The sequence below is a fragment of the Egretta garzetta genome, unplaced genomic scaffold (genome assembly GCF_000687185.1).
Source record: "Egretta garzetta isolate BGI_Z169 unplaced genomic scaffold, ASM68718v1 scaffold56, whole genome shotgun sequence".
NCBI classification, from domain to species: Eukaryota; Metazoa; Chordata; class Aves; order Pelecaniformes; family Ardeidae; genus Egretta; species Egretta garzetta.
Genome location: NW_009260182.1, coordinates 2371466 through 2383650, shown reverse-complemented (window position 1 = coordinate 2383650; position 12185 = coordinate 2371466). Strand labels below are relative to the sequence as shown.

Sequence of the window (12185 nt, the reverse complement as noted above, 5' to 3'; positions counted from 1 at the left end):
TTTTTTTCCTTCCCCCCCATTGCTTCTCGGTCTGTGGCTCTCTGAGGTAGCTGCCTCTGAGCTTCCTGCTTCGCGTGCAGCGAAAGGCTTGCGCAGCTCTGTTTGAAGGGGTAGCTGGCTCGACAGCCGGCCAGCAACCAGCTTTGTCGCCAGTCTCCCAACTGCTCAGCCATTTAAAGAAGGCCTGAACAGGAAAACTGCGGTACGCTCGGCTCTTGCGAAAAACACAATAAGCGCCGAGACTTTTAATTGTGGTGTACCGCGTATCCTTGGGGCTGGGCACGTGCCTCTGAGTAAACGTGTTGTGTGCAGGAAGGAATGAGGGCTGCGCTCCAGAACCGCGCGCTGGGGAGGAATCGCTGCCTACGGAGGGGATGCACTGTGGCCTTCTGCCTCCAGTGCCCACGTTGGGTCTGTATTGGTAGATCATTTTTTTTTTAAGTGTAGTTCATGAGAGTTCTCTCTAAAAGGGTTTCTCTTAAGGCTAGAAGCCCAATTCATTTATCTTCATTGGAAGCGGTAGCATATAAATTAATTGGACATTACCAGCTCTCACATTCTCAGGAGGTAGCGTTTGAGGGAGTCGTAGGTAAAAATATTGCTGTGCAAGTTCCTTATTCATCAGTGAGATTTAGTAAATAGCTGGCTGGTATTATAAAAAATAGCATTAATGTTACTGTACTTCTTGTGGCAGCACTTAATTTCTATGCTAAAGATTTTTTTAGTGCGCCCAGTTTACAGAATACCTGAATGTATTGTAGCTAAGTTGTGGTTAGATTCAGCCGCAAATTCTAGGCATCTGAGGAGAGGAGGGAACGCGGTAACTCCTTGCCCCAGCCACGCTGTTTCTAGGTGTCTGCTACTGGCTGCTGTCAGGATGTGTAACTAGATAAAACTTTGGTCTGACCCGATACGGCCATTTTTATGTCACTTTTCCTAGACAATTATAATACAGTACGTTTTCAGGATTAGTAAAAAGATACATACAAATAAAAATCAGCAATTTTTGTTGGTAACAAATGTGTATGTAACATCATGAGTCAATTTTTATATACAATTTCTGTTCTTTTTCCCTTGCCTATTCTGCAGATTCCAGCGGATGGCTCTGTGCTAGGGAGACTGATCTCTTCAGTTATATCCAAACTGGCTTTGATCCTTGGGGTCCATCGTAAAGATTCTTCTTAGTTATTGCTAAGTTATTGTGTTGATCAATGAAATCAGTAGACAGTGCTCAAGTTGCCCTTCACTAACTAGCCAAAAGTTGCACTGAGGGGATTTTTTTAATTACTAGCCAAATGCTTGGAAAGTCTTAAGGTGTTCTTGGAGTTTTGGGTGGCTTGTGATTTCAGATAGCTCATCGCCTTGGGAAGAGGGTTCAGTTGTACCAGCCTCCTGTGTAGAAGTTTTTCTATGTACATATGTAACAGCTGACTTACTGATTTGTTTGCTTATTTTTCTTTAACAGCTGAAAGCTGATGTGGTTCCAAAGACAGCAGGTAAGGCAGCATCTCCAGAATTTCATACTTAATATTTAAGGTTTAGATTGTGATTTTTCAGGAACAAGAATGTTCTGTTACCTTTTGGAAACTATTTCCATATTCCATCCCTATTTGTTAAATAGAGAAATACAATATGAAGTTTGTCAGGACACTGCTAGTGAGGAATTATAATTTGTTGGTGTTCCAGATAGTTTTGCTTTGTAATTTGTGCCAAGACAATACAGCCCACATGTTTGGTTATCAGTGGTGAATAAATATGTTTAAAAACACATTCATTTGCATTAAAATCAAACCCCGAAGTAAGTGGGAAAGGGTAAACCAAAGGGATGGTGTCTCGGAGAGTTTTCAAAGAGCATACAGGGTTTTGTTTTTCTTGTCACTAGCTGATCACTGATTCACGTTACAAAGTTTTTGTATTTCATCACGTGCTTCCTTCCTCAACTGTTTATTTAGTGGTTCTGAAAAACTACAGGGAACTGAAAGAAAAGTACATGAATATCCTTTAAAAAAAACACCAAAAAAGCGTTATCTTCACAATTACTATAGAGAACAAAGGCATAAAAGTCAGAAAATGAAATCTTTGACTCCAGAGTGGTGGGTTTGGGCAGGCAGGGAGGTTGGAGTTAAGATATAACAGCAAAATAAAAGGGAGATGAGATGGAAAAGGGTTGTGTTTGTACCCTGTTCTGAGGCTAAAAAACCTTTTTTCCATAGCTTTGTAACAGAGTTTTTTTTTTTTAAAGCATGGAGATAACTAATAAATCAATAATACCCTAAAGATACTATGAAATTTGTGAAGTGTATAAACTTGGGACATATTTAATCTAGTTGTGTTTGATTATATTATGTATCATGTATAGCAACATAATACTTTACGCTTTGCTTTCGCAGAAAACTTTAGAGCTCTTTGTACTGGTGAGAAAGGATTTGGGTATAAAGGATCAACTTTTCACCCGGCCTGGCTGCCGGGGGTGCGCGCGCTCCTGGGGCAGCGCGCCCGCAGCGGCCTGCAGCAGCTCCGCCAGGCTCGTCCTGGTTTTTTTCCTTTCCCCCCATTGCTTCTCGGTCTGTGGCTCTCTGAGGTAGCTGCCTCTGAGCTTCCTGCTTCGCGTGCAGCGAAAGGCTTGCGCAGCTCTGTTTGAAGGGGGAGCTGGCTCCGCCGCCGGCCAGCAACCAGCTTTGTCGCCAGTCTCCCAACTGCTCAGCCATTTAAAGAAGGCCTGAACAGGAAAACTGCGGTACGCTCGGCTCTTGCGAAAAACACAATAAGCGCCGAGACTTTTAATTGTGGTGTACCGCGTATCCTTGGGGCTGGGCACGTGCCTCTGAGTAAACGTGTTGTGTGCAGGAAGGAATGAGGGCTGCGCTCCTTTGAGGGAGTCGTAGGTAAAAATATTGCTGTGCAAGTTCCTTATTCATCAGTGAGATTTAGTAAATAGCTGGCTGGTATTATAAAAAATAGCATTAATGTTACTGTACTTCTTGTGGCAGCACTTAATTTCTATGCTAAAGATTTTTTAGTGCGCCCAGTTTACAGAATACCTGAATGTATTGTAGCTAAGTTGTGGTTAGATTCAGCCGCAAATTCTAGGCATCTGAGGAGAGGAGGGAACGTCAACTTCTTGCCACAGCCACGCTGTTTCTAGGTGTCTGCTACTGGCTGCTGTCAGGATGTGTAACTAGATAAAACTTTGGTCTGACCCGATACGGCCATTTTTATGTCACTTTTCCTAGACAATTATAATACAGTACGTTTTCAGGATTAGTAAAAAGATACATACAAATAAAAATCAGCAATTTTTGTTGGTAACAAATGTGTATGTAACATCATGAGTCAATTTTTATATACAATTTCTGTTCTTTTTCCCTTGCCTATTCTGCAGATTCCAGCGGATGGCTCTGTGCTAGGGAGACTGATCTCTTCAGTTATATCCAAACTGGCTTTGATCCTTGGGGTCCATCGTAAAGATTCTTCTTAGTTATTGCTAAGTTATTGTGTTGATCAATGAAATCAGTAGACAGTGCTCAAGTTGCCCTTCACTAACTAGCCAAAAGTTGCACTGAGGGGATTTTTTTAATTACTAGCCAAATGCTTGGAAAGTCTTAAGGTGTTCTTGGAGTTTTGGGTGGCTTGTGATTTCAGATAGCTCATCGCCTTGGGAAGAGGGTTCAGTTGTACCAGCCTCCTGTGTAGAAGTTTTTCTATGTACATATGTAACAGCTGACTTACTGATTTGTTTGCTTATTTTTCTTTAACAGCTGAAAGCTGATGTGGTTCCAAAGACAGCAGGTAAGGCAGCATCTCCAGAATTTCATACTTAATATTTAAGGTTTAGATTGTGATTTTTCAGGAACAAGAATGTTCTGTTACCTTTTGGAAACTATTTCCATATTCCATCCCTATTTGTTAAATAGAGAAATACAATATGAAGTTTGTCAGGACACTGCTAGTGAGGAATTATAATTTGTTGGTGTTCCAGATAGTTTTGCTTTGTAATTTGTGCCAAGACAATACAGCCCACATGTTTGGTTATCAGTGGTGAATAAATATGTTTAAAAACACATTCATTTGCATTAAAATCAAACCCCGAAGTAAGTGGGAAAGGGTAAACCAAAGGGATGGTGTCTCGGAGAGTTTTCAAAGAGCATACAGGGTTTTGTTTTTCTTGTCACTAGCTGATCACTGATTCACGTTACAAAGTTTTTGTATTTCATCACGTGCTTCCTTCCTCAACTGTTTATTTAGTGGTTCTGAAAAACTACAGGGAACTGAAAGAAAAGTACATGAATATCCTTTAAAAAAAACACCAAAAAAGCGTTATCTTCACAATTACTATAGAGAACAAAGGCATAAAAGTCAGAAAATGAAATCTTTGACTCCAGAGTGGTGGGTTTGGGCAGGCAGGGAGGTTGGAGTTAAGATATAACAGCAAAATAAAAGGGAGATGAGATGGAAAAGGGTTGTGTTTGTACCCTGTTCTGAGGCTAAAAAACCTTTTTTCCATAGCTTTGTAACAGAGTTTTTTTTTTTTAAAGCATGGAGATAACTAATAAATCAATAATACCCTAAAGATACTATGAAATTTGTGAAGTGTATAAACTTGGGACATATTTAATCTAGTTGTGTTTGATTATATTATGTATCATGTATAGCAACATAATACTTTACGCTTTGCTTTCGCAGAAAACTTTAGAGCTCTTTGTACTGGTGAGAAAGGATTTGGGTATAAAGGATCAACTTTTCACAGAGTGATTCCTTCATTTATGTGCCAGGTAATTTTTTTTTCTTTACTTTTGCTATTAAATGTATCTCTATGTTACTTATATATTTTTAGAACTAGTTAGACTAGTAGTAGCATTTTAAGTGGCTCTGCTCTAACCTTTGCTAACTACAGAATAAAGAAGTGACAGTGTGATTTGCTTTTCTGATCTTTTTGCTATGGCTGTTGCTTAACACACCTTTTGTACAAATAAATGTAATTTATGTGTAGACTGTCTTAAAACTGGCTTAAGGTCTTCTGCTTTTGTGTAGCAGTGTACTTTAGTGTGAGGAGTATTTGGCAAAATAGCACTCGCTTGGGAGAAGCATTTGTGGGTAGAATGACAATCAGCCTTGTGTTCTAAGTGAGCTAAGAAAACAACATGTCCATTCTTTATTCCTGGTAGAATAATCTGTTCACAATAGAGAATGTGTTTTTTACAAAAAATATTTTTTTTTTTCTGAACATCTCCCTAATATGGAGGGGGGGAGGGAGGAACCAGAAGGGTTACTTGGGGTAGATTTTGGGGATGACATACCTGAAATGGATTTTGGTTTGATTTAAAAGATGAATCTTTCAAAATTCTGGATTAAAGTCCATGCACATTAGCAATTTTTTCTTAAAAAGCAGCAACAAGAACAACAACAAAAACACCAAATGGAAAAAGTCTTTTTGAAAGCCTTTTTTCTACTGTGCTTGGCAGATGAGCAGGATTTCAGCTGCTGTAGTGCGCTGGATTGTATGATTCCTGGTGGTCCTCTCTTCCCTTAAAAGAAGCTACATCTCAACAGCATTGCACTGTAGAATGGCTCTCTAAAAAAATCTGAGATGAAGGTTATAGTAAGCGTGCTTTATTTATTAAAAAAAAGCGAGGAGAGGTGAGTCATCAGACTGTAATGGTTCCCTCTCCTCACTTTTTTTTTTTAAGCTAAAAATACAGCTGTCGGAACAAGAGGCCCTAATCTTATGACTTGTTCCTGAGAAAGGGCACCAGTGTGGTGTGAAGGATCTATTTTCTTGCCTTTGAAATGCAAACTAAGATTTTGTGATACTGACAAAGGGATACAGTTTAGAAGTCTTGCTGGGGTCAGAAATACATAAATGTAAGAAAAATAGAAATACCACTCTCAGTTCTACCACTAATGTGTGAAGTTCTGTGTAAGTCTGTTCTCCTTGCCTCCCTGTTTTGTCCCCACAAATGGACCCAAAATGAGGATATTGGGTGATTTACTCTGTGGTATGGTGAGATGATGAACTGATGTTTAGGAATTACTTGGTGGTCATTACCAAACTGGAAATACTGTCATAGGCTTCAAATATTTTACAGTGACAGAAAACAGTATAGGCCTTTCAACACTTGTTGAGATGGAGTGTTAATTGGTATAGCTTCATTGGGTGGAGGTCAGTATACCCAGGACTTGGCAGTTCAGATGCCTCCACGTGGCATGCAGAGCATACTTCTGGGGTTGTGTAGGAGTAGCTGTAAGAGATTGCTCAAGGTGAGAATGGAAATGCAAACATGACATGAAATACTTGATAGGTACGAGTTCTTTGCTGGCATGGGTGGTGTCGATTCTGGGAGAGGGGATGGCAGATTGCTGGAAGCAGTGTTTAGCAGCCACCTTTGGGAATCGCTGTGGCTGGGGTTTGTTTGTTTGTTGGGTTTTATGTGTCTAACCTAAGACAGGTGGTCACATCTATCCCAGCAAACAGCATGTAGCTGAGGGAAGTTTAAAATAGCTCAGGTGTAACACTTAAACAACAAAACCTAGGAATAGCAAATGGTAATAATGGAGATCCAGACCAGTATTTATACCTGAACTAGGTAAGAGGGGAAAAAAAGTTCTCAGGTCTTGCCTATGGTAATGAATTTGGGTGATTTTGTTTTGAGGCCTTTGAGGTGTTTCTTAAAATTACTGCTACTTGTTGCATCACATTTGGGAGAAAGATGATTGTTGGAGTTGTGGATGTCAGTTGGAGAATATCAGCAATATCTGGAGTAGAAATTTGCTTTCAGTTTGATTGTATCTTCATCTAGTTACATGGTTTTAAATCTTCATGTGACCATGCTGATTCTTAACATGAAGAAAATGTGCTGATTTTATTACTTTTAAATTAAAGCAAGTGACTATATTGTCAGTAACATCACTTCTGATGTAAAATAATGCTTGTGTGCTAGTAAAGCTAATAGCTGTTTCTGTTTCAGGGTGGTGACTTCACAAATCATAACGGAACCGGTGGAAAATCCATTTATGGCAGTAGATTTCCAGATGAAAATTTCATACTTAAGCATGTAGGACCTGGTAAATAAACATATTCTTTCTATCTTCAGATGACTATAACCTATAATGAAGCATTGTTTATGAAGAGGTATTTTAAAAAACCAAGATTTTTTAGATGTGTGGGGCACTTAGTAGCTACAGAAATACCAAGGAAGTTTAACAACACGTTTTCCCTGGCATGTGTTTATTTGCGTAGATTACCGTGCAAGTATCAGTCAGCCTGTAATGGGTGGCATTGCCACTCTTGCTCTTATTATAAAGGGACAGTGCAAAATATAGTATGGGGTTTTTATGTTTTTCTTAAAAATTCTACAAAGGTGAAATTACTGCTTTTATTTTACTCTTTGTAAGTCACAGACTTTAATTTTTACTTAGATGACTACTGCAGAATTGAAACAAAGCAATCTGTGATTTCTTACTTACTAGGTAACAGAGGCACGTCCTTTTAAGTTCAAATGAAATGGAGGAAAAAAAATAAAGGAAAAGCTATACATAAGAACATCTGATTGAATTCTGTAGTCTCTTTTTCGGATTGTTATTTCCTCATCACGGGGAACTACTGCTGCTATTGAAACACAGTAGAGGTTACCTGATGTTAATTGCGTTCAGGATGTGTGCCACTAATTGTATTACTAATGTTCTTGCTGTGGAAAGAAGGGAGGCTGGGCTTGAGGGAATAGTCAGAGACAGAAGTTGGCATTAGAAATCATTTGGAGACAGTGTGAGATCATCACATCTTCTCTCTGTCCGTCTCTAGTCTAAATGTGCAGAGGAAAATTGTCTTCTCCACTGCATACTTGCTACGCCAATCTAATAAGCTGCTACTGTTGCCGTTCTAGGTGTTCTTTCAATGGCCAATGCAGGACCCAATACCAATGGATCTCAGTTCTTCATTTGCACTGCAAAAACGGACTGGTAGGTTCTCAGCCCTGCATCTTAACCTGATGAATTGATGCATGGATCTGGAGGGTTTGGCGTTTTCTTAGGGCTGTTTTTTGTTTGTGGGTTGATAGTTTTTTGGTGGGGTGGGGGTGGGGTGTGTTTCTAGTTTGACTTACCGTGGAAAATAAATTGGTTTGTGCTACTTGAGAGGGAGGAAGGGCAACAAGGCCGCTACCCCTCATAATGCTTCTAAGGTCCAGAGCTAGATGTATTGCATGTCACTTGTAGAGCAGTTGTGCCTTGCTATAGAGTTGATCAGCAGGTGAGAGCTGTGAAGATCTGCTAACATCGCTTTACTGAGCTCAGGTTGGTTCAGTCTTCATGTCGTTTTAAGTAAAACTGCCTTTGTTTATTTGTTTTACAGGCTAGATGGAAAGCATGTTGTTTTTGGGCATGTAAAGGAAGGAATGGACGTCGTGAAAAAAATTGAGAGCTTTGGTTCCAAGAGTGGCAAGACCTCCAAAAAGATTGTCATTACTGACTGTGGCCAGCTGTCCTAGCCTTCTGCCCTACCATTCAGGACAACTTTGATGCTGTGAAAAATGAACCATAAAAAACCCCAAACATTTCTGATCCTATGAGTAGCACACATGGAACCATATTTTCTATTTAACTTGGTCCAGCTTTTATACTTATATTGAATAATATTGATTAAAAGCATAAAAAAAATAACTGAAACATGTTTCAATGGAGCTACCTTTGTAGTCACACTGATCTGGTAGAGTCCCATTGTGTTTTGGAAGAAGCGGTACGGCCACCCAGAGCATATCTGACTGCAGTGTTGATACTGTTCTTAGTACCTGGATGTTTCAGGTGTTAGAATCAGTGGTGGAGTTGACAACTAAGTGTTCTGTAGGTGAGGGTTAGGTATAAATTGAGAAATACTGTGTTTCCTTTGGTGCTAATAAAGGCCTATTCTGTTGCTCGTCTCATTTTGAAAAAATAGTACTAACTAGTGCTCTCAAGGCTGTCTGCAACACAGCTGTCAGACATTTTCTTTCTGGGTCTAAACTTAAGTCTGTCCAATAGAATTAATGTGTGGTCATGGGGTTTTTAAAAAATTAATTCTGTTTTAATTTTTTTGTCATAGTCTCAGACCACTGTTTAAAACTGAACTCTACCTTACCTTGCTTCAATGGAGCGATATGACTTCTGGGTTAAGTAAATTACTTTGAGTTAGCCTACTACTGGAGCTCTGCCTGGGCAGTAAGACCACAAATGAGCTGAAAGATCATGGGACTTTTTTATTATGCGACTGTGAATTTAATTGAAGTGCAGGTCTGCTCTGAGATCTGGTTCTGTGAGGAATACAGCACAGTTCTTAATAGAAAGCCTATTTTTGCACTTTGAGAATATAACCAGAGCATAGAGAGCCTGCTTGAGTGAGAAACGGGTTTCCTTGTTCGTCCTGTTGGTCCTGCCAAGTCAGCCCACCTTGGGTATTACCTGGAATTTGATTTCTTCTCATGCATCATCATCAGAAGTCAAAATTGGTCATCACGAAATCACAAGGCCTAATCAGTGCAGCAGAGTCATTATTGTTGGGGTTGATGCACGAGAAGGAAAGAATTCAGCTGATCAGATAAACACATTTTGTTTGTATAAGCCAGTCTTTTATGTGGAGTGCTTGAGCAGTTACAAATGTTGGAGCCTCACAACATCACTTTCAGAATCACTAAGGTTGTAAGTATTAATGCTTGTGGGGAAAAAACACTTGACTGTTTTTGTGCAATAATCTCGTTACTGAAGAGAAGAATAAAACGTGATGGCTCTCTTCAAATGTGAATTTACTTCCATTGCATTCTGATAATATGTGGGTTTAAAACTATTTTGCACTGGACTTTTTTTCCACTGAGGGCTTCATTCTTGTGTGCACGAGGTAGCATTCAGAGTGTAATTCTGGAGAAAATGGAATTGAAAAGCTTTTTATTCTCTCCACTATAGCTGTTTCATCTTTCTTCGTAGTATTTTTGAAATATTAATTTGTGCTGGGTTGGGTTCTTTTCACTTTGATAGAATAACTTTTTTTTGTGTTCTCTTGATTTGTATATGAAAAATAAATACAGTTCTACCACAAAAAAAGTCTGTTCCTTTCTAAAATGTGACTGACTTGAAAGCAGGAGTGTGAGAAGCTGAAACCTGTTGTGTTCACTCGGGCTATTCTATTCCGTCTGCTTTGCAACGAGTCTGATCTAGTGGTGTTGAGAAGCCGCGCTGTCCTTTGGAGATGCTGCCAGCAGGAGACAGGGTAGCGGTGCCACGCTTTGCCTCTCACTGGTGAATCCAAAACACCTGGTATATGGATAGCAGTTCAGGTTTTGGCTGTTCTCTTGTCTGATTTATTCCATCAATTTGCAGAGATGACGGGGAAAGTGTAAATTTGCTGTGGGTGGTTTTTTAAAATTGCCAAATTCCTTTTGGAAAAGTTGGTAGTTCCAGCTTTTTGTGGGACAGCTGAGGAAAAGCTCCTTCCTTGCTGTGTGATCAGAGATGACCTTAAGAATTTAGCATCTCCCTGTGTATCAGCGGTATTTGTTGGCTGGAAAGCCCAATGGAAGAGGCTTTGCCACAAACCAGTCCATTTTTTCAGAGCTGTGTTACGCCTAAAATAAGTAATAGTATGCGTGTTACAATGGTGTGCTACCTATGGCTGTGGCTTTTACAGACAGTTGTGCCCTGACTTGTGAAATGTAAAAGCCAAAGTTTTCCGTCAGTCTTGACTAGAAGATAAATACTGAGCTGCAGAACCACTGTGATAGTAACATGGGTGGCAGGGTCTCGGTGGGTCTGGCTTTGGTTTCCAGGCACCAGCCCTCTACGTTCGTTTCTCTGCCGTAAGAAAGGCCTTGCTGCCTGGGCACTTGCAGCAGCGTGATGTGAGCCTTAAGATTTTGACCAACTAAGCAGTCCAATCTCTTAAAGTTTTCTTCTATAAAGTATCTTCCTCAAAATGAATTTTTCTGGGGTTCTGTTCTTACTGGTTTTCTTTTTTTCTCCCCCCCCTTAAGAAGAAAAGGCATGGAGCTCTAATCCAGCGTAAATCCTGCCACCTGCAGCATTGCAAGAGTGTTTCTATACTGGAACTAACACAACTCCAGCTTGTAGTAAGTATAACCCAGCTAATTTCAAGAAGTGGTTGTGGCACCACAGCAGGGGTCGCAGGACCTGGCCCTCTGTGATCCTGTGGCTGTCAGTCTGGGGCAGCTTAGAATCATAGAATGTTTTGGGTTGGAAGGGACCCCTAGAGGTCATCTAGTCCAACCCCCCTGCAGTGAGCAGGGACACCACTAACTAGATCAGGTTGCTCAGAGCCCCATCCAACCTGGCCTTGAATGTTTCCAGGGATGGGGCCTCCACCACCTCTCTGGGCAACCTGTTCCAGTGTTTCACCACCCTCATTGTAAAGAATTTCTTATATCCAGTCTAAACCTACCCTGGTTTAGTTTAAAACCATTACCCCTTGTCCTGTCACAGCTGGCCCTACTAAAAAGATTTTCCCCATCTTTCCTATAGGCCCCCTTTAGGTACTGAAAGGCCGCAATCAGGTCTCCCCACAGCCTTCTCTTCTCCAGGCTGAACAACCCCGACTCTCTCAGCTTGTCTGCTTCCATACGCAACCCCAAGCCAGGATTGCAATTCATGGCCAAGTACACTGAAATCAGCCTTTGCTAGTAATTCTCTGCCAGCATCTAGTTTTCTACAGGATCCTAAGTGCCCATCTCTCTCCCATTAACCCTCATGTATCACAAGCAGCTACTGGGAGAAAAGGGTTCTCCTTTTGCAGCCTTGCTCGATGGTTTTGTCACCTTCAAAACCATGGGCTAGAACAGGGAGCGTGCGGCAGTGCCACCGCTTGTTTGTGACTTCCTCACTCCAGGATTCTGTGCCCCTTCCTGGCAAAGTGATCCGTGTAACCACACCAAGGCCGCTCTGTCGCCTGCACAAAAGGACTTGGCCTTCTAAAGGTAATCCACTTCAACCGGGAGATGGGAAACGGCCCAAAATTATTTTCTGAATGCATTTAGATGTTAAAGGGATGTGCTTTCCTTGTCTTCCGCTGGTAAAAAGCGTTCACCTTAAAGCGATTCACAACGTGGTTCCTTTTGAAGCAGCTGAGTGATCTCGGCGTAACTCCCGTTGCCCGTCTATCTATTAAAACGCCGAAAGCCCGCCGCCGCGCAGGCTGCAGCACGGCGGGTTGT

The 12185-nt window shown here is 40.9% G+C and overlaps 1 protein-coding gene across 1 annotated transcript; it reads left to right on the top strand.

Moving 5' to 3' along the window:
- The first annotated feature begins 36 nt into the window (after positions 1 to 36).
- On the top strand, positions 37 to 9970 carry PPIF (peptidylprolyl isomerase F). The gene is made up of 6 exons (XM_035897357.1): positions 37 to 589; positions 2886 to 3789; positions 4684 to 4772; positions 6966 to 7062; positions 7881 to 7956; positions 8348 to 9970. The coding sequence occupies exons 3-6, from the start codon at positions 4764 to 4766 to the stop codon at positions 8481 to 8483; spliced, it is 318 nt and encodes a 105-aa protein (XP_035753250.1). The 5' UTR covers positions 37 to 589; positions 2886 to 3789; positions 4684 to 4763; the 3' UTR covers positions 8484 to 9970.
- The last annotated feature ends 2215 nt before the right edge of the window (positions 9971 to 12185 follow it).